General features: G+C 40.9%; 1 protein-coding gene across 1 annotated transcript in view; it reads right to left on the bottom strand.

Moving 5' to 3' along the window:
- Positions 1-16,353: 16,353 nt before the first annotated feature.
- Positions 16,354-23,651, bottom strand: part of LOC311187949 (RLA class II histocompatibility antigen, DP alpha-1 chain-like) — a gene marked incomplete at both ends in the record, with an annotated part of 35,189 nt that continues 27,891 nt past the window's right edge. Inside the window, 2 exon segments of the mRNA XM_084259316.1 lie at positions 16,354-16,422; positions 17,424-17,623. Coding sequence (XP_084115442.1) covers positions 16,354-16,422; positions 17,424-17,623 — 269 coding nt within the window.

Genomic DNA, 23,651 nt, shown 5'->3' with positions numbered 1-23,651 from the left:
TTTTGTGTTGATGGCTTCATATTGTGTGAATGTGTGCCCAAGAGTGGGATTGCTGGATCATATGGTATTTCCATTTTTAGTTTTTTAAGGTAAATTCAGATTTTTTCCCATAATGGCTATACCAGCTTACATTCCCACCAATAGTATACTATGTTTTCTTTTTCTCTGTATACTCCCCAACACTGTTGGGTGTCTTTAATATGTGCCATTCTCACAGGTATGAATTGGCATCTCATTGTAATTTTAATCTGCATCTCTCTTATTAGAAATGAAAATGAACACTTTTTCATATGTCTTTTGACCTTCTGAATATCTTCTTTGATACATTGTCTGTTCATATCTGCTGCCCATTTACTAATTGGATTGTTTCTTTTATTATTGACTTGCATGAGTTTTTTTTTTAATATATCTAGGTTATTAATCCCTATTCAATTATATATTGTGTGAATATTTTCTACCGTTCAATAGGATGTCTATTTAATCATCTTGTATTTTCTTTCACTCTATAGAAACTTTTTAACTTGAGGTAATCCCAATTGTTTTTTTTTTATTTCCCCGCCATAGGGATGGAGTCACCAAAAATATCTTTATTGCTAATATCCTGCACTGTATCACCAAAGTTTCTTCTATGTATTTTATTGTTGCTACTCTTATATCTAAATCTTTTATCTATTTGGTGTTTATTTTTGTGTACGGTATTAGCAAGTAACCCAACTTCATTCTTCTATGTATGGCTTTCCAATTTTCCCAACATCATTTATTAGAGACTGCCTTCTTCCCATTTTATAGTCATAGCTGCTTGATCATAAATGAGGTATGGCATATATGTGGATTTATTTCTGGGCATTTGATTCTGGGCATTTGATTTATTTCTGGGCATTTGATTTATGTATTTATTTTTGTGCCAGTACCATATTATTTTAATACTATTGCTTCCCAGAAAAAGTTTGAAATTGGGTAACATGATACCTCCATTTTTCTCTTTTTTTTTTTTCTCAGAGTTGTCTTTGCAATTCAAGACTGTTTGTGGTCCCATAGAAATATTAATATTTTTTTCAGTTTCTTTGAAAACAATTGCTGGTATTTCTATGGGGATTGTGTTAAATTTGTAAATCATATAGGCAAGGATAGTCATTTTGATTATGTTGATTCTTTCCATCCATGAGCATGGGATATCCTTCTATCTCCTTATGATGCTATCGAAGTCCTCTAGTTCTATCTTATGTTCTTGCTGTATAGATCTATTACCTCCTTTATTAGGTTGATTCTGAGGTATTCTTTTTAAAGCAATTATAATTGGAGTTACTTTTTAAATTTCTTTTGCTTCTTGTTCATTATTGGTATATAACAAGGCTATGGATTTTTGTATATTGATTTTGTAACCTGCCACTTTGCTGTATCCATTTAATTATTCCTAATAACTTTTTGATGGCATCGCTAGGACTTTCTATATATAAAATATCATAACATCTGCAAATAGTGGTAGTTTCACATCTTCTTTTCTGCATTGGATTCCCCTTATTTCCTGTGTTTGTCTAATAACTCTAACCAAAACCAGAGTACTAAGTTAAACGTAAGTGGTGACAATGGACATCATTGTCTTGTTTTCAGACTTAATGAGAAAGCTTTCCATTTTTCACCATAGAGTGTTATGCTCGCTATTGGTTTATAATATATGGCCTTTACCATATTGAGGTAAATTTCTTCTATTCCCATCTTGTCTAGAGTTTTTATCAAAAATGGATGCTGAATTTTTCAAATACTTTCTCTGCATCTATTGATATCATAATTTTTATCTTTACTTTTGTTGATGATGTTACATTAATTTATGTATACTTACCCACCTAACCATGCTTGAATCCTTGTGATAAATCCCACCTGATCATAGTATATAATTATATACATATAATATAGTGTATAATTATATATATCATATATATAATATAGTGTATAATTATATATATATATCATTTTCTTTTTATCCAGGTTGGAGTCCGTAAACTACTTGATCTATGGATTTAAGTATAGCAGTTCCATTCTGCTTTTGGTTCTTTTTATATATCTTCCATTTCTCTCTTCATTGTGTTCATGTTTCCCTTTAATTACATGTACATAGGTATAGTAATTGTTTTAGCGGCTTTGTCAACTAGTTCTGTGATCTCTGTCATACTGAAGCAGGGGCGGAGAGGACCACAAAAGGGCAACAAGGCCAGAGGCAGGATGGAAGAATGGAACGGCCACCCACCTGCCCAGGCTCTGAGATCAGAGAGCCACAAAAAGCCCCAAAAAGCCCAAAGGTCAAAAACCAAGGGCTATGGCAATACGATACCCACACAATAGGGGCCTACTGGGCTGTAGCCTAGCAAAGGACAGTGCCCAATAAGAGGACAGGTCACTGTCTGTGGGTTCTCACCCACGCACACGATTGCTAGAGACCTTAGGCTCCAGGAACAACAACCATGGGGTTTATTTTACAAACAGGGGAAACAAAGAGCTTACTGTATCCACAAGTGGCAGCTGTCTCACCCAAGTACCATCAGTGATGGTCGCCACCAGTCACCAGGAATGCTGGGCAGAACTAGCCAGTAGTGATGGACACCACTGGTCCCGCAAAGGCGGTGCAGAGAACCAGTGTTCACAGCTCTTTGTGAGTTGCTGGGTTACACCAACAACAAACATCTCTCTGAGACACTAGGCCCAGGGCCTTTGGTGCTCCTTCCAGGCAATGTCAGAGACAGGACCAGGGCTCAGTCTGTGACAGAGTCCTTCGGCTTCTCTCCCCTCCTCAGAGGTTGGCTGCTTGATGCTTCCTTTCTTCTTTCTTTGGAGGCTGGAACCACTTCTTTTTTTCAGGGGCTAGCGGCAGCGTCTCTGGGCTGATGTCATCTTCCTCCTCTTCCAGGGCTGGCGTTGGCTCCCTTCTCCACGGTCTAGCTAGCATCATCTCTTTCACTGGGGGCGGGCGTTGCCTCTCCTTCAGCTCCCTTCTGACCCTGACTTATATCCTCTTTCTGGGTGTCTCACCCACAAGTCTGATTGGACCATTTTTCAATCCTGTGGCTGATTGGATCATTTATCAATCAGCCCATAGCACCTGATTGGTCCATTCCACAATCCAGGAAGTGCGCTTGGGGTGTACTTGTGTGACTTGTAGTGACTCATGGTGAGAGGCTGGGTCCTGGTAACAAAAGTCTGATTGGACCATTTAGCACCAATCAGCTCCCAGCTCACAATCTGATTGGTCCACTGTTACAGTTGCTTTGAGGAGCAACTGCCATAACTGACAAAAAGGCAGTTACTGAGCCCTGAGGAGCAACTGCCACAACCAACTCGTGGTGGAGTAGCGGGTTGAAAGATCACCACTACTCCTGCTGGCTCCCACTGCTGAGGTGGCAGGAGGTTGGAGGGAAGGTTGGAACAGCCACCCACCTGCCTGGGCTCTGAGACCAGAGAGCCAACAAAAAGCCCCAAAAGGCCAAAAGGCCAAAAACCAAACCCAAGGGCTATGGCAATACAATACCCACGCAACAGGGACCTGTGAGCTGTAGCCTAATGAAGGACAGTGCCTGATAAGAGGACAGGGCACTGTCTGTGGGTTCACCTGCACACAATTGCAAGAGACCTCAGACTCCAGGAACAACCATGGGGTTTACTTTACAAACAGGGGAAACAAAGTCCTTACTGTATCCACAAGTGGCTGCTGCCTCACCCAGACAGTGTCAGCGATGGTCACCACCGGTCACCAGGGGTGCTAGACAGCACTGGCCAGTAGGGATTTTCACTACTGTCACGCAGAGGTGGTGTCAGAGACACCCTGTGTTAATGGCTCTTTGTGAGCGGTTGGGTTACCCCAACAACAACAGCTCTTTGAGACACCAGGCCCAGGGCCTTTGGTGCTCCTTCCAGTCGATGTCAGAGACAGGACCGAGGCCCAGTCCGTGACAAAGTCTTTCTTCCTTCCTCGGAGGGCTTCTCTTCCTTCCTCAGAGGGCAGCTGCTGGATGCTTCTTTTCCTTTTTCTTCAGAGGCCAAGACCAGAGTCTTCCTCTTCTTTCTTTTTCCTTGGGGGGCTGCCGGCTCCCACCACTGAGGCAGCTGGATTTGGTAACAATATTATGGTTACATAAATATTTTCCAATGTTGACCCTGACAGATTATCATGATTACATTTCTTTTATATCTGTCAGGAACAACTTTTCTTTTTGCTCTTAAGTTTAATGACTGGAAACCTGTGAATTAAACTAACAAAAGATTATTACCAAGAAAAAAAGCATCAATTTCTATTGATATTTACATATGTGTTGTTCACAGAAAAGGAGTGGTACTCAAAGAAATAGCTTATATACCATTTTATCAAAGAAAATGGGGGTTGGACTTCAAGCAGTGATAAACCACAGGGAGCTGCCTGGGACATATAAGGGGAACTAACAGAAAATAAAGGTTATTTTAGCAAAGTCTATTCATGCAAACTCCTCTCAAAATGGCCTCACCTTCTCCCAGGCAGGAGGCACCTTCACAGAGGGCAGGGAATGTGTGCCTTGCTTAGGCAGGTAGGGAAAGGTAGAGAAGAACTTTTCCTTGAATCAGTTGATTCTCATTTATCTTCAGCTCAAAATAATCCTTACACCACTGTGACATATTTGGAGACAACACATCTAGATCCCCTTCCACATTTTAAATTGAGTTAATAAATTATCTAATATTTCCTTGCCATTGTTTCTCTTTTCCCTCTGTACTTCATTCTTAAATCTCTATCAGAATTCTAAATCTCCTCTGACATCAGTAAGCCTGTAGTTTCATTTTCTTTTCTGAGACACCCATCATGTTCCCTGACTAGCTGCTCCCACCTGGGACAGCTGCACAATTGTTCTCTCACTCAGTTATTGCTGCATAACAAAGATTCCCAAAACCTCAGTGACACAAACAATAAACCTTTATTTTTTCACATTTCTGTGGGTTGGCTATGGCTTGGCTGGAGATCTCAAAACTGCATTATATCTGTCCTGTATCTGTCCTTGCAGTGGACAAGTCAGAACAAGTTCTCCTGGTGATGGCAGAGGTGCAGGAAGGCAAGTAGAAACTCGTGATCCTGCTTAAAGCCTAATTCTGGACCAGGCACCATGTCACTTCCTCCCACATCCACTGACACAAGTAAGTCATGGCTGAGCCAAGCCCAAGTAAAGAGGTAGAAGATATATTCTACATCTTTTGGGAAAAACTAAAAGACAACATGGCAAAAGTAACTGATACAGGGGAAGTTGAGGAATTGGGGCTGACATTGACTACCTCTGTTTTCTTTTTGAAGTGAAATCTGCACTGTGTGAATTCTCTTTCCTGCTTTCCAGTATTGGATCTTCTGTCTTCCTGATCCCATGAATTTCTCTTTCTTAGATTACTTCCTAATTTTGGTGAAGTACATCTCCACTTCTTTGGACACCTTTCTTTCTAAGTAGACTGGAATTTCATGATTGGGTACCTGTGTAGGCCTTTTCTTTTAATTTTCATTGTTGATGGACCATTTCAATCTGAAATCCTATGTCATTCAGTTTGGACAGTTCTCTTGGATGATATCTTTGATAATTCCCCTCTTCTCTGACTTTTATTCTTGGACACATCAATATTTGTAGTCTGGACCTTCTGGATTAGTTCTCTGATTTTCTTATCTCTTCTTTGTTCTAAAGTATGACAGATTTTTTTCAGCTTTGTCTCAGAAAACTTCTATATTTTTAATTTCTGCTTTCATTTTTTTTTCAAAGAACTTTTCTAACTCTGATTATTCCCACTCTAAGCCTCATGTTCTGATTAGACTGATTAGTCTGTGTAGAAAGGTATTTTTTCCTTAAATGTTTGATAGAATTCATCAGTGAAGCCATCAGTGGACTTTGAATATTCTGTGAGAAGTTTTTCAATTCACAAACTTAAATTCTTTAATTGACTCAAGTTTGCTTTTGAGTCAGTTTTGTTAATTTGTGTCCTTCAAGATATGTTTCTATTTCATATTAGTTGGCCAATTTATTAGGATAAAAATGTTCATAATTACCCTTTACTATCTTTTTAATGTCTCACACCTGTTGTGATATACCCACTTACATTACTAATACTGTTATTAGGTTGGTCTCTCTTTTCCTTGGTCCATTTAGCAAGAGGTTTTTCAATGTTTTGAAGAACCAGTATGTGGTGCATTGATTTTCTCTATTTATCCATGTTCCAGAGCCATGACCCCCACTCTCATTACTAATCTTGGGTTTAATTTCCTTTTTCTATATACTTTTTTAAAAGATTTTATTTATTTATGCATACAAAAACTGGGGTGTAGGCCAGCAGTGCAGTGGGGTGAGAAGATTCACCAGAGACAGAGTAGAGAACAGAACAGGCAGATCTCCTGAAATGCACTGCTGAGGTGAGCATTGAGCTCAGGCCAAGTGGCAAGCAATAGCTTGGTAGTGCTGAGACTTCAACCCCTGCACCACAAGAGAGGCCTCTTTTTTCTAGATTCTTACGGTTGAGATCATTGACTTAGAGTTCTTTTCCAATGTATTTAAAGCTATAGGTCATCATCTTAATTACTGCACCACACAGATTTCAATTGTGTGTTTACATATTCATTCAGTTCAAAATATCCCTGTGACTCTTCTTCAATTCCAGTGCATTGAGTAGTGTGTTATTCTCCAAGCATGTGAGATTTTCCAGATTTTTTTGTTAATGGTTTCTAATTTAATTCTGTTGTAGTCTAAGAGTGTATTCTACATGAATTCAACTCTTCTTTTTTTTTTAAATAATAAATTTTATTTTTATATTCCCCATACAATTGCAGCCCCCCCCATTCTGACCCCAATCCCTCCCCTCCCGCCCCCGCCCCCCTAAAAGTGTCTCTGGTTCATAGTTTTTTGTTGATTTTGATTTTCACTTTCTTATAGTTATTCATTTTCCTGGTCCCTTATTTAAGTTTTCTAGATTCCTGCTATGAGTGAGACCATCCGGCATTTTTCTTTTTCTTTCTGGCTTATTTCGCTGAGCATGATCCCTTCCAGCGCCATCCATGTTGCTGCAAATTGCATGTGTTTATCTTTTTTGAATGCTGAGTAATATTCCATGGTATATATGTACCACATCTTCTTGATCCAGTCATCTATTTTGGGGCATTTGGGTTGTTTCCAAAGCTTAGCTATTGTAAACAGTGCTGCTATAAACATAGGGGTGCAGGTGTTCTTTGGAATTGATGTTTCTGTGGCCTTTGGGTAAATACCTAGGAGTGGAATTGCTGGATCATATGGAAGCTCTATGAATTCAACTCTTCTAAGTTTATTGAGACATGTTTGTGAACTAGTACATCTTCTATCAAGTGGAATATTCTATGTGTACTTGAAAACAGTATCAATTTTGCTGTTTTAGGTAGAGTATTCTATAGATGTCAGTTAGGTCAAATTAGTTAGTTCACACTGTTATTCAATGTCTTCTCTATGCTCACTGATTTTTTTTTCTGTCTAATTGTTCTATCAATTACTGAGAGAAGTGCTGAAATATATTCCATTATCACTGTTTATCTATTTTGGCTTTTTTTTTTTTACATGAACCATAAAATTTTTTATTGGATCAAGAATTGCTAAGTCTTGGGCCTCCCTGGTGGCACAAGTGGTTAAGCACAGAACTATGAAGCTATCAGCAGCCACTACAGCACGAGTTTGATCCCCGGCCAGGGAGCTACCCACATGGCGCAGCAGACCTCTCCTGTCTCACCCACCACACCTCTGTTCTGTACCCCAGTTCTTATATGCATAAAAAATAAATCTTTATAAAAAAAGAATTTGCTAAGTCTTAATTAAGAATTGTTCTATATTTTTGCTGATATGATCCATTTATCATTATGAATTAACATTATATTGATTATATTTCTTGTTTTGAAGTCCTATGTATCTAATTTTATATAGCCACCAGTTTTGCCACAGTTAGATTTCTTCCCCATCCTTTTCTCTTTTTTATCTATCTTTGTCTTTAAATTAAAGTAGGTATCTCACATGGTGTGGGATGGACGGAGGGAGAGGGACAGTAGGATAGTAATTAGAACTTTGCTGGTGGCCATGGTATGGTATCATACACGCTAAGAGGTGTGAAAAGTTACACTAAAACTTATACAGTGTTGTAAACCAATGTTACCTCAATAAAAACTAATCAGACATTTAAAAATAAAGTGGGTATCATGTAGACAGCATATAGTTGCCTTGCACTTTTATGTATTCCATAATTTTTTCCTTTTAATTGGAGTGTTTAGACTATATACATTTAATTCAGTTATTGATATGTTTTAAGTCTTCCATTTTATGATTTTTTTCTCTTTGTTCCATCAGGGTTTTGTCCTTTATTCCATCTTTATATCTTAAATAAATTATGTTTAGAAATTCATTTTATATTCTCCATTGGCAAGACACCGGTATCCAGATCTGCCTGAAGTCTCAAACTTTTATCTATATACTTATTTTTGACTGATTGCTGTGATATTCAAAGTATTCCTCTTTAATACATTCTACCTTCAAACAATAAAGCATCACTCCTCTTTACATATATAAGAAACTTACAACATGGTATTTCCTCTCCAATTCTTTGTAATATTGTCACATATTTTAATTCTAGGTATGTTATAAATCCCCAAATATATATTTGTTTTAAACATTATTTTTTATTTTAAAAATTAAGGAAAAAGATAAATTAAATTTTGTATTTATCTGTATACTTGCCATCTCATGCTGTTTTCATTTTAACATCTAGAGAACTTTCATAAAGGACTAAAGTCCTTGCTCAAATGATATGCTTTCCTCCCTGATTAAAACTGTTCTTCTCAAATCCCTGATTAAAAGTTTTCCTGATGATAATTTTAGCTCTCACATGGAGTGATTATAACAGGTACAAATTGGAATGAATGAAGATGGATTTTCTTTCTTATCACATGAAAAAAAAATCCCATGCAAAGTCACTAAGGTTAAGGGAATTGTAACCAACCTTGGGAAGGAGTCTCAGGGGATATGAGTGCTTTAATAAGATCTTGGGAGCCACAAAACAAGGGTGGTGGGAATTGTATAGGGGCTGTAACCTAGATGAGAATGCATACATTGTGCAAAACTGAAAAATGATGTAAAAAAATAAAAAATTAAAAAAAAAAATCTTGGGATCCAGATCTGTCTGAAATCTCTCTTCACACAGACCAGATCTTTCCCCTCAGAGACTCCAACCACTCAGAGACTCCAACCACTGCAGTGTTCAAATCATACACAACCACAGCTCCATCCATGGCAAATTTCCTTCAATATTCTCACCCCATCCCTCCCTACTCTGTATTTAGGGAAGAACCCTGGAATGAGTTAATTTTCTCAGATCCTACTGTCCAGGTGGTGTCAGAACCTTCAGTATCTATACCTAGAATCCATCTTGAAAATAAGCTTTCACAACCCAAATGCCCAGAAATAGATGACTGGACCAAGAAGATGTGGTACATATACACAATAGAATATTACTCAAAAATATCAATCAAAAAAGATAAACTCATGCAATTTGCAACAACATGGATGGAGCTGGAAGGGATAATGCTCAGGGAAATAAGCCAGAAATAAAAAGAAAAATACCAGATGGTCTCACTCATAGCAGGAATTTGGAAAACCTAAATAAGGGACCAGGAAACAGACTAATTATAATAAAGTAAAAATCAAAATCAACAAGTAACTATAAACCAGAGACACACTATGGAGGTGGGGAGAAATTAGGATCAAAATAAGGGGGGTGGAAATTTTATGGGGATTATAACCAAGTTGAAAATGGCATATATTGTGCAAAAATGAAAAATGATGTAAAAAATATATAAAATAAAAAAATTAAAATTAAAAAATTAATAAATTCAGGCTTCAGATACTGCAAAAAAAGAAAGAAAATAAGCCTTCATAAAATATTGCACATATGTGACCTGACCTGACACTTTCAGCAAGAACTAAAGAGCTTCCCAGCTCTGATATACTGACAAACTCATTGGTCTGAAGGATATCTCAAGAAGGACAGGAAGACCAGAGAATGAAGAACCCAGTGATGAAGCTGTCACCACATCAATGCTACAAAAATTTTGAAATTTAATAGTTATCTTTTACATGTTGGGAGCTTTGCTAAGGGAAAGGTGCTGTAGGTGACAAAAAAGAGAGGACTTGGGCCTCCCCGGTGGCACAGCGGTTGAGCGCTGGGTTGCAAAGCCTCTGCGGCCTCTGCGGCGCCGGTTCAATCCCTGGCTGCTCCCCAGCCACCGCAGGAGGGTCCCGCATGGCGCACAGACCTCTCCTGCCGCCCGCTGCTCCCCTCAGCAGTGTACTTCGGTCCTTCTGCCTGCTCTGCTCCCCGCTCTGGCTCTGGTGAATTCTCTCACCCTCCCGCACTTCTGACTGTACCCAGTGCATGTATAAACAAACAAACAAACAAATAAATAAATAAATAAAAATTCATGCCTCTTTAAAAAAAAAAAAAAAAGAGAGGACTTGAAGGGGACCGAAGAGGAAGGAAGATGAGACTGGAGTTTGTAGAGCAGGTGGAATCCAGGTCTTTTCTAAGTTCTCTTCGTTGACAGAGATTTTGCTACCTACAGCAAGACACACACAGTTACTGTCATCCTTGGGTTCAGGACCCGCAGCTCAGGTCCACCCTGCCCCATACCTTCTATACCCGATCCCTCCTTTCCCTGCTCTCTGTGGGCCAGAGACAGGTTTTTCTCTGCAAATGTCCTAGTCTTCTAGGTTAACAACATGAGGAACCAAGGAGTATTCCAAGGTGGTAAAATTTCCCCACAACCTCCAGCTGATTTTAGGGTCAATGCGCATGCTCCAAGTCATGCACTCTCCTGAGAAGTGGAGGTGCTCTTTATTGGGGCCAGAGAAGACGCTCAACTCCAGGATGATGTCAATAAAAGGACAATTGGTTGCACTCTTTGAAGGGATTCCAAAACCAGTGTATATTTTCTCAGCTGACCACCTGACAACTCACTCAGTGCTTCTTCCTTCCTGAAAGTCTTGACTCCCTTGACTTACAATAATTTCTCCTAATTCTTCTGCTGCTCTTTCTTCTCTCCGTTTTCTTTGAGTACTTCATTTTTAGTATTTTAATTATAATTTTTGTATTATTTTTGATTTTTATATAGGTTATTAATTTTTTTAAATGTGTTACACGGCAATAGCTATTCAGATCTTTGCCCATTTCTAAATTGGGTTATTTGTCTTTTATTATTGACTTTTTAAAAAAGTTTTTTTTATGCATACAAGAGCTGGGGTACAAGCTAGAGGTGTGGGGGGTAAAAGGATACCAGCCAGAGATGCTGGAGGGTGAGAGAATTCACCAGAGGCAGAGCCGGGAACAGAACAGGCAGATTGACTGAAACACACTGCTGAGGGGAGAAGCGGGCGAGTCAGGAGAGGTCTGCTGCACTATGTGGATTGCTTCCTGGCCAGTGGGGAATGGAACTTATGCTGCAGAGTCTGTGGATAGTTTCATAGTGCAGTGCTTAACCCCCTGTGCCACCAGGGAGACCCTAAAATTGGTTATTAAAATATAATTTATCTTAGAATTTTTTTGTGCCCCTAAAGTTTGCACCCAAGACCATTGCCTCATCTCTTCATCCTAGTTTCTATACCTCCTCTTAAAGTCTGGCATTCTCTAGGGTTGCCTTCATTCTAAACAGTCCCCTTGGAAAATATCATGGTCTCCCATGCCATCAACAATTACCTACATATGTCTGAACTACTGACAAAATGAATGGTAATCTCAAATGAGAGGTACAACACCAAAGGTATGATCCATGAATCAACTAATTAATAAGGTGAACTCATTAACAGATTTCTGCCTTGAGAAAAACAATATCAAGGAATGAGAAGACAAACCACAGACTGAGAAAATATTTCCAAGAGACACATCCGATAAAAAGAATTATACAAACTATTGGATAAATCTCAAATCTCAAGAGAAAAGAAATAAACAACCCAATTTAAAAACAGGCAAAAGACCTGGACACTCACTTCACCAGAGAAGAAGCACAGATGGCAGATAAGCATGTGAAAAGATGTTCAATGTCACATGTCACTGGAGAATTGCAAATTAAAATAACAATGAGACACCACTACACATCTATGAGAGTGGACAAAAATCAAAACACTGACCACACTAAATGCTTGTGAGGCTGGGGAGCAACAGGAGGTCTCATTCATAGCTAGTGGGAAGGTAAAACAGTGCAGACACTTTGGAAAACAGTTTCTCACAAAACTAAACATACTCTTACCAAATGAGCCGACAATCATGCTAGTTGGTATTTATTCAAAGGAATTGAAAACCTATGCCCACAACCCCTGCACGCTGATATTTATAAGAACTTTATTGACAAAAGATGGAAGCACCCAAGTTTTGTCCTTTAATAGGTGAATGGATGAGTGAACTGTGGTATATCAGGCAATAGAATATTATTCAGCACAAAAAGTAATAAGCTATCAAGCCACAAAAAGACAGGGGGCCTCCCTGGTGGCCCAAGAGGTTAAGCACAGCACCGTGAAGCTATCCACAGTCTCTGCAGCACAAGTTCGAGTTCAATCCCCCCGCAGCCAGGGAGCTACACACATGGCACAACAGACCTCTCCTGTCTTGCCCGCTGCTCCCCTCAGCAGTGTATTTCAGTCAGTCTACCTGTTCTGTTCCTTACTCTGTCTCTGGTGAGTCTTCTCAGCCCCCACACCTCTGGCCTGTACCCCAGCTCTTGTATGCATAAATAAATAAATCCAAAAAAAAAAAAAAGAAATGTAGGAAACTTTGCTCCTATGTGAGAGACATCAATCTGCAAAGGCTAAGTACTAGATAATTCCTACTATATGACATTCTGGGATTGCCAAGGGTTGGGGAGGAGGAGAGGGTGAAAGGCAGAGCGCAGAGGATTTTTAGGGCAATGAGACTATTCTGTATGATACTACAATCGTAAAATGTCATTTAAAATGTGATTGAAAGGCATAAGTAAAATTCTGAATAAATCAAAAAAGATTACATGCTTCAGGATGGAGTGATTTAATATTAAGATGTCAATTACTCCCAAAAGTATGTGATCCCAATAAAATTTCCACATGGAAATATTGAGAAACTTGATAATTTTAACTTAAAATTTATTAAGAATAGTAAGTATGTTTGATTAGCCATGTCAAAAATGAAGAAGAAAAGCTGAGAGAGAAATTATCTTACCAGGTATTTACCGAATACAAGGTAGCGTAATCAAAATACTGTAAGAGTGGGACAAGGAGAGATGTGTAGATCAACGGAACAAAACAGAGCTCAGAGGCAGACTCGTCTATAATGGAAACTTTATATATAAAGGGGGCACCGCAAACCTGTGGAGAAAAGATGAGCCATTTAGAATTTCTTGGGAAAACAGGTGTACTAGGCAGTTAAAAATAAAATAAAACTTGATTCCCATTTAATACCAAACACAAAGATGGTTTAGGGGCAGGATGGGCACAGGGCGGGATCTCTGATTCTATGCAGACAGGTAAAGGAGTAGTCCTGGAGCCCTTGGTGGCTTTTGCAGGCGTTTATTTTACATTTTACCAGGTACACGGCAGGTAAGGGTGCCAGGGGGGTCGGGAGGTTGGCAGGCCTCCCAACCCCCAACAATTCTTCACTCTTTCTGGTTTCCCCGGCGTGACCTCTGTTACTGTGGTGGTGGTTCTCTTCCGCTCTCTGTTCCTGTGCTGTTCCGTTCTCTGCTGGCGTCCCTATAACGACACCCTTATAAGCCCAGTCTTAGCCCAGGTGTACCCACCTACCTATGCCCACATCCCACTCCAGGTGGCCGCCATCAGGCATGCATTCAGGACCGCAGGGATCCATCATCAGTCCTAATGGCGGGAGGGCAGAAAAGCCTGATACCTTTTATTTACCCTATAAATGGATCCTACATAAATTAAAGACCTATATGTTAATTCTAAAACTACAAAAGATACTGTAAGAGAGCATCTTTGACACTTCAGCATGAGGAAAACTTCTTAAATCACAAAAGCAGAACATAAAAATATTGACTAATGGGACTAATTACAAAACCCTATTTATGTTAAAAGAGAGAATTAGGAAGGAGCTGCTAGAAATCTAATTAGGAGAAAAACGATTGTAATGCTTAAAACCAACAAATGACTACTGAAAGACTACTACAACTTCATAAAACAAAGACAGTAGCACAGAGATACATTTTTAAAAGGATTTGAGCCAGCAATTTGTAACAAGCAGCTTACATAGAAAATGAACCAACTGTGAGTAATTAAGAAGCTCATTAAATTAAAACAGCAGAATGATATTATTCTATCACTTGAAATTGGCAAAACTTAGAAACACCGGTGTTGATGCAGATTGAGGAGCTGCAGAAAATTTCAGGAGCTCCTAGAGGGAATTAAGATTAGTGCAGCCATTTTGGCGAGCAGTTAGGCAGTATTTAGTCAGAAAAGGAGTTACATCTTCAATGACCCTGCAAACCCTTTCTAGGGTATATACATTCCAGAGATGTAGGTCCATATGGAGCACAGGAAATATTTGCAATTTGGGAGAACCAAAGGCAATCCAGGTGTCCCAGGGAGTATGTGGATAAGTGGGTACGCACAGTAGAATATTTTGGAACAACTGGAATCAAGAGGTTAGATGCACAGAAATAATCTATCACAAAATACCACTTTGGTTAATTTAAAATATTATATACTGAGTACTAATATATATTATATAGGGTATAAAAAAATAAAAAGAAACTTATCAAATCCATCAGAATGCTTACCTAGGGGATTGAATAGGAGGTTAGATATGGGAGTGGAAACTGGGAATAGAAGAGAATAAATCACAGAGAAAACTAGGAGGTGCCAATGATGACAGCATGATTGACTAAACACTCTGCACCTGAGGTCCAGCATAAATTCATCATCACCATCATCAATTAGATGTAATCACCATCTAATGATCACTATCTTAGCAGGAACAGAAATACAAAAACAGATAAACATAAAAATATGTTACGTGCCATGATAAATAGAAAACTATGGAAACCCAGCAATTTCACTCCTAGGTATCTACTCAAAGAACACAAATACACTAATTTGAAGGGAAACTTGCCCTCCCAGGTTCATCACAGCGCTATTTATAATAGCCAAACTATGAAAGCAACCTAAGTGCCCAAAACAGACATGTGGGTCAATGAGATGTGGTGTGGATACACAAGGGAATACTACATAATAATCAAAATACTACAACATAATCAAAAAAGATACACTACAGCAATCAAAAACGATAGACTCATGCCATGAGTGTGGAAACATGTGGGAACATGGATGAAACTGGAAGGGATTATGTTAAGTAAAATAAATAAGGATAAGACAAAAACCAAATGGTGTCACTTACATGTGGAATCTAGAGAAACCACACACAAGGAGAGAGAAAGCCAAACTCAAAAAATAGCTCTTGAAAACTGACTGTAGAACTGAGATATTTAGAGAGGGCAGGGGAGAGGGAGGGACAAGCACTAAGTGGGAGGGAGCACAATGGACTATGGTACTTTGGTGATGGGAGCACCACCAGTACCAGATGGTACTGGTACCAGATGGTACCAGTACAGGGAGCCATCCTATACTTCCAAATACAAACAACAATGTAAACCAACATTACCTCAATTGGAAAAAAAAAATCAACTATGGAACACCAGGAGGGCCTGTGTGTGAATTTTGCCACTCATTGAGGCACCCATGACACTATGTATACATACATACTATGTGTTTCTATACATATTGTAATCGTGTATAGAAATATGCATGCATCTGGTTTTTGTTTGTTTGTTTGTTTTGCCAGCCCTCAGAATGCTATTGGGATTTCTGCTCAGCAGAACTGATGGAGCTTCTGAGGAAGGAAGCCTCATGGCCATAGGAGGTCTTCAGTACCCTCCACCTATGGCAGAAGGAGCTCCTGACCTCTGCAGCACAGGCCTTTGCTGCACCTGCTACCCTACTGGTGGCAGGACTCTGGCATTTCCCCAGCTTTCGTCCCCTGCCCCCCTCCCCCATATGTAGAAGACACCTGCCTGAGCAGCAAGCAGGAGGGAAACCACAGTCAGTAACCACAGGTGGTAGTGAAAACAAGCTGGTGTCCACCAAAACCAGCCACTCCCCCTTTACCTCCTTGTAACTCTGGATAAATAGCCTTGCCCTCTGCCAAAGAGCGGAACTGTCATCTTTCAGACACCAGTCTGCTGCCCTCGTCAATTTATTGGCAAATTAAACTATTTTCCTTCTCTTCAAAAAAAAAAAAAAGAAAGATGCATGTGGTTCCACTATTACACTATGGGCTCTCTGAGAGTTTGAGCTTGGTCTTTTTCTTCATAATATAGACAATTTTGAGGGAGCCTCCCTAGTGACAAAGGGGTTAAGTCTCAGCGCTATCAGGGAACGACCCGACATGGTGCAGCAGACCTCTCCTGTCTTGCTGCTCCCCTCAGCAGTGTATTTCAGTAGATCCATCTGTTCTGCTCTCCACTCTGTCTCTGGTGAATCCTCTCCCCACCATACCTCTGGCCTACACTCCAGCTCTTCTATGCATAAATGAATAAAAATAAATCTTAAAAAAATAAACAATTAGAATAGTGTCTTGAATCCAAATTTCCTGGATTTGAAGGCAAGCACCACTATTTCTTATCTGTGTGACATTGGCCCCAATGCTTAATGTCTCTGTATAAAATGGTAACAATAATAGTACCTACTTCATAGAGTACCTGTGAGGACAGAATGAGTTAATAAAATGCAAATTCTCAAGCAAATGCCTGGGCAAGTTAAGTACTCAAGAAATTATCAAAACTGCTGCTTTGTTATTATGCAAAGGTCAGCATGCCTTACCAAGCTGAATTCATCCTCCCATCCTTACAAACTACAGATCCCAGTATACAGATTTCTTATGTACTCCAGATCTTTCCCTCTGACTGTGTCCTAAGATCCCAACTCTCAGAAGAACTCATGGGAGCCACAGGTCTTGGCATCACCAATCAAATGCTGAGATTTTGGGATGAGGTGAAGCCAATGTAGAAGCACACCAGGCCCACTGTCAGGTCCACAACACAGATCAAATTCTCTGTTGACTCAGACAATTGTTTTAGATTCAGGGCCTCTAAGGGGGAAAAGGAAGAAATGGAGTCAGAAAGAACAGGGAGGGTTGGGACTAGGACATGTGTTGGTATTTAAGGTCACAGACAATTTGATAGCATGTTAGGATAAGAGAGAGACTGAACTGGCAATTGGGGAAAGCAAGTACAGAGGGTAGCAGGTTCTGAGAGTAGAGGGTGCCAGGGGGGTCATGCAGAGGAAAAGAGTCTCCATATCCCAGTGCTCCACTTTGCAATGGTCGACGTCCTTGACTACCGGCTTGAAGGTCAGGTAGTGGAACTTATGGAACATGTAATCTTTTCTGGGCTGGAAGAGGCTCTCAGAAGCACCTTCTGTGACTGTCTTCCCGTTGTGAACCCACGTGACATTGATCAACTTGTCGACATGGCAGATGAGGGTGTTGGGCTGGCCCAGCTCCACAGGATTCATGGAAAATACAGTCACCTTGGGAGGCCCTGGAAGGAGATGGGATTTGGTAGGTCCCCTGTTATGGAATGAATCCAAAAGTTTCTTCTTTGGAGTGTCACCTACCTCAGACTTTGTGATACCCCTAGGTTACTGGATCAGAGCATGCGTCTTATTCCACTGATCAGCCTCACTCAGCGCAGCCTCTCTCTTGAGTGAGAAGAGACGCTGCAAGCCCTCAGCTGTACTGGACTAAGTCCGTGGCCACCTGGGAAAGAGGATCACTCAGCAGAGGGCATCTGGGTGTCTAATTCTGTGTGTGGCAAAGACGCCTGCCCCTCCCGTCCCAGAAGCAGCAGCAAAGATGTGGGTACCATTTTTGGCCTGAGCGTGGCTGGAATATTTGATTATGTTGTTCAGCTTTTCCGTCATTCTAGCCATGTTGTTCATGCCACACTGAGTCTCAAAAGTCAGGGCCTCAGCAAACTCCTACAGATTCCAGACAGCACCCCTCTTGTGCATGTCCATGTAGAACATCTCATCCTCATCAAACTCAAACAAATTCTCCCGAGTGTTGATATGTCTATACAAATATGGCATAAATTGACACATGATCCTGGCTGGCTGCATAAAAAAGCAGAGGAAGACATGAGAGCTGTAGGTATGAATATGTAAGTGGTAGAGGCCAGAAAAATTAGTAACAACTTACTAATTATAAAAAAGGCAGAAGGAAAAAGGTCAAAGAAAGATGTAGTGAGGAAATCGGGTTAACGCCAAAAGGGAGTTAATACCAAGAAGAGAATAGTTATAAAAAGAAACGAGGGAGGAAGAAATGCAAAAAAGTATCATTGAGAAGTGAAGCTACTTCTGGTATTTGAAAATCTGGGCATCCCAACCTTCCTCAAACACTAATAACAATAATGATAAGTGGTCTTTGTCAAGCACTTGCTATGTATCAAGCCCCGTTCTAAATGCTTTATACATGTGTGCTCTTTTAATTGTCATATTAACCCTATGAAGTAAATACATCACATACTATTTGCAGAAAAGTCAAATAATTTACTGTAGGTTCCACAGTCATTGATGAAACTAACAGAGAATTTTTTCTCCCCATATGTTAAAATATTTCTGACCCATGTGTAAAATTCTTTTTAGAGATGGGGGGGAGGGAATTAATTTATTTTCTATTTAATGAAAAGGGAGAATAAATAGAACATTGAGGACAGAAGAAAATGTCCTTTCCAATTTGAATGCTTTTTACAGTCTGTAGGCTTCTATTTTAGTTTATGAAAATGCAACTTTAGGATGTAGTGTTTGTTTATGATATTTTTCATTTTAGGCACATTCAATTCAAAACAGTGAGTAAAGTTATTTGGGCAATGGTTTCAAACTTTCCTCTTGAATGCATGCTTTTAATTTTCATTTTAAATAAATTGTTGATGAGTTTGAAATATCCATGGGACTTAATTTACCTTGTTACTTAATATTAATTAGTTTATAAGAAGTAGTGATAGGGGCTAGGAAGGTGGAGGAGATCAGGGGAGACACTAAGCTGATATGGTAGGAAATCTCACACACATATTGTTTATGATCTGTCTGCTCTGAGTTAATTTTGCATCTGGAGCAGCGTGGGGAGCTAGCGCTATCTGAAGACCAGCCTCAGCACAGGGGGACAAGCAAGAGGCCTGGTGTCCAGGAGGGTGATAAGGAGCTCGGGGGGCTGTACATCACAGATTCCTGGCAGCGGTGAAGGTCTGCTCACTGCCGAACTGTGTTCATCTCACTATAAAAAGGCAGGTGGAAATGAGATGTTGAGGTGGTTTCTTTAGGGTGCTAACCGCCCCCCAACATCCAGATTGCCAGCTATCTGATTAAAGCGCACTTTAAAAATTCAATTCCTGTCTCTACTTTATTGGCATTTGGTAGTAACAGGTGGCCCAAACTCTGGTCTTCCAGTTACAGTAGTAGAAATAAAAGAAACTGGTCTCACTCACAGCAGGAATTTAGAAAACTTAAATAAGAGACCAGGAAAAAGACTAATCAATACAAAGTAAAAATCAAATTCAACAAGCAACTATAAGCCAGAGACACACTACAAGGGGTGAGGGAAGGACGGGGAGAGGAAGGACTAGAGTCAAAATAAGGGAGGGGTGCAATTGTATGGGGAATATAACCATAATGAAAATGCATACATTGTGCAAAGATGAAAAATGATGTAAAAATTATATAAAATAAAATATTAAAACAAGAAAGAAAAGAAACTATCATAAAATAAATCTGAAAATTTGAAGTTTTCTGGGTTTAGAGTGACAGATGAAGGAGTGAAAGGGGGGCGGCTTATGTGGCCCACCCTCCTAACTCATTGATTTCCTTCACCGTAGCCTGGAATGAGGGTTCCCATTCTGTGCTTGGGCTCTTAGAGCCAGAGGGAAAGTGCTTTTCACAGGAGACTTAGGATCCTCCTGACTCTTAAAATTATGGCAGAATCACCTTCAGAACAAAGGATAAATTAAAAGGGACAAATCATCTAAGAGTTATAGTGAACAAAACTAGATGAATTTAGTTTGTACTTTTTCGATGGTTCGCAAAAAGTTCACAGGGATTTAAAGACCTGCCAGGCTGAGACAAATTATTTTCTTCAACTGTCATTTCATTTACACACCAAAAATGGGTTATAAGTTTACTATATGTCAAGAACATTTAGACACTACTCAAATAAAAATAAGACATAGCTGTGTCCCCAAAGCACTTGCAATCTACTGAAAGAGACAGACAATGGTAGGTAGAGTTCGCATGAATATGAATAAGTGATGTGCACAGCATGCCATCAGATAAAATATGAGGGAAAGTTTCCTGGAAAACATATTACTTGAGTTCAGGCAGTCAAAAAATAGGGGGACACCATTAGTCACACAGGAGAAGAATGCTCAGAAACCTAAGTCCTGAAGTGACATCAGCAAGACGGAGGAGGAGGAAGCTCAGCAGAATAAAGCACAGGAACCAGGAAGAAACCCCCTAGACAAAGGCTACCCCCTTGGAATGGACACACACAAAGAGTGAACCACATCCTGGCTTGTCTAGGGACTGTCCAGGGGAGGGGACGAGTTTCTGTTTTGCCTGACTCAGAATGCTGGTGGGACTAGTGCCAGAGTTTAGAAGCTGCTGAAAACAGAGGCAAAGAAGCCAATTAGAGCTGCAAGTTACAGGCAAATGGGGGGGATGGAAAAGACCTGAACATTTTTTAGCATTCCTAATAGCTCCGGCAAGGTAGATTAGTGTGCATCCTTCCAAAGCACAAAGCTTCCAATGCAAAGACTGGGGGAGCTTCCACTGTGGAATGGCAGCAGAGGAGAAGAGAGAGACCAGAAGGGTCAGATCACAATGGGCTTTACATGCAAAGCTCAGAAATTTGAATGCTATCCTGAAAACTCACAAGAAATCATTAAAGGAATTTAAATAAGAAAATGAAGAGCAGATTTGCAATTCAGGAAGGTGGCAGTGTCACCCAGGAGGAATGGCAGAGGGATTCTTCCCTTCCCAAGGAAGGCAGAGAGCCAGTTAAGAGAAAAGATTAGTTGCCTTTGAAGCAATGAGAAAAGTAAAAAACAAGCACAAAAGAGAAAGAAGTGAGAAGAGAAATGCAATAAACAACATTAGAACTGCTGAGTGATGCAGGGGTAAGAGAGGTGGAGAATTCCCAGGTGACTTGCTTGTTACTATATCGGCCAATATAATCCACTTGATTCCATTGAATGAAGAGATGTCAAAGAATGAGGATGAGGATGAGGCCTCCCTGGGGGTACAGGGCTATCAAGCTATTGCCAGCCATTGTGGCATGAGTTTGATCCCTAGCCAGGGAGCTACCCACATGGCGCAGCAGACCTCTCCTGTCTCGCCCGCTGCTCCCCTCAGCAGTGTATTTCAGTCAGTCTGCCTGTTCTGCTCCCCACTCTCTCTGGTGAATCCTCTCACCCCCTGCACTTCTGGCCTACACCCCAGTTCTTGTATACATAAATAAATAAAATAAATCTTTGGAAAAAATGAAAGAGGATGGGAGTAGATGTTGAGATCAATTTGGAGCATTTGAGTTTGACGCTCCCTAGTATCAGCACAGCAGAAAGGAGCAGTGAACATGAGTCACTCTCCCTGGCTGGGTCCTTAGGGTTCTCCAAAGTCTAGTCTTCGAAGTTCAATAGTTACCTCAAGACATAACCATAGGGGGCCTCCCTGGTGGCGCAGCGGTTGAGCGCTGGGTTGCGAAGCTGCCCGCAGCCTCTGCAGCGCCAGTTCGATCCCTGGCTGCTCCCCGGCCACCGGGGAGGGTCCCACATGGCGCGCAGACCTCTCCTGCCGCCCCGCTGCTCCCCTCAGCAGTGTACTTCGGTCCTTCTGCCTGCTCTGCTCCCCGCTCTGGCTCTGGTGAGTTCTCTCACCCTCCCGCGCTTCTGACTGTACCCAGTGCTTGTATAAATAAATAAATAAATCTTAAAAAAAAAAAAAGACAAAACCATAGGGCCGCCCCTGGTGGCGCAGCAGTTGAGCGCTGGGCTGCGAGGCTGCCTGCAGCCTCTGCAGCGCCGGTTCCATCCGGGGCTGCCAGCGAGGGTCCCACATGGCACGACAGACCTCTCCTGTCTTGCCCGCTGCTCCCCTCAACAGTGTATTTTGTCAGTCTGCCTGTTCTGTTCCCCGCTCTGGCTCTGGTGAATCCTCTCACCCTCCCACGCTTCTGACTGTACCCAGTGCTTGTATAAATAAATAAATAAATAAATCTTAAAAAAAAAAAAAGACATAACCATAGATCTTGAGACAAGAAAGCTTGTGAACCACCCACAAATATCCTGGGAGGGTCCTAGACGCCTGGGAGAAAGGGAGAACACAGGATAGCTCTACCTGCATTTGCTCCCAGGTTCTAACACAAAGAACGCAAATCTCTGAGTTTCTCCAAAGCAGCTACACAAATCAGGGTCTAGGGATGCAGGCGAGACAGGGAGGGATGCAGGCATCAGCTACAGAGTTGCTGTGAGCAGATGTCTAGGGTGCAGAGCATAATCCCCAGAACTGGGTCTGAGTTGAAATTCTGGCTCTTTGGCTTGGTGTGTAGTCGTGGCAAATGTATTGCTCTTGTAGAGCTTGCAGTTTTTTCTCCTCTAAAATGGGGGAAATTTTATCTTCACTGAAAGCTCTTCCAAGGAATAAGTGAGGAGAGATACTCAGTAGGGGTCTGGTGAGCTGTGGCTGCTATTGCTATGATTATCATGAGTGGGAAGGACAAATGAGTCTCCTAAAGCTACAAGTCACAGCAGCCTGCCCCGGCTCTCATCTGCTCCTCTTTGGGGGATTCTCTTGCATCCTCCTGACCACTCACCTCTGAAGACCTCAGCTCCTTGGAGACTCAGCAGGGAAGCCCTGGAGAAGGGTTGTTGTGAGTTCTGGCAGCTCTGAGCCCAGAAACAGAGATGAGGAACTGGGGTGGGGTGGAAGCAGACAAGAGCTCCAAATTGGTAGGCATAGAAAGGAATCAATATACCTAAACTCAAGCAATTCAGCAATAATAGCACTTGAAGCAGGACGTTTCCCAAGCCTGCTGCTTGGGGGAGTCTGCTCCTTAGATTCTGCTGCTTGCTGGAGCGGAGAAGGTGCTGGGTGTACTGCACTGCTTGTCCACAGAGGTAGCCATGGGTACCCTGACCCCCTTCCCAAACAATAAAGAATGTTTATGCTATGATGGATGGGATAGAAATTTCCCCATACAAACTGTATAAAACCCTGCCATTTTTACTCCGGTGTTCAGCCTTTTGATAGTGCTCCCACTGAGCCCGCCAGTGTGACAAATAAATCTCTCTCTCCGCCTCTGAGTGCCCTCTGATTTCTCTGGGAAATTGCCGTAACACACTGACATTCTCCATTGCTATGTAAAGGAAACAGTGCAAGGGGCTGGAAAGGATATGGGAGAATTTCATAGACAGCATAACCAACGGAACAACTGAGACTTGAAATTGTAAGTAACCGAACATTCTTCCCACAACAAATGTTCTATATTATGTGATAGGATGGGTGTTCCCTCATTCATTCCTC

Source organism: Talpa europaea, assembly GCF_964194135.1.
Source record: "Talpa europaea genome assembly, chromosome: 2".
Classification (NCBI taxonomy): Eukaryota; Metazoa; Chordata; class Mammalia; order Eulipotyphla; family Talpidae; genus Talpa; species Talpa europaea.
The sequence above is the reverse complement of the archived record's forward strand: the minus strand, read 5'-3'. Positions and strand labels throughout refer to the sequence as shown.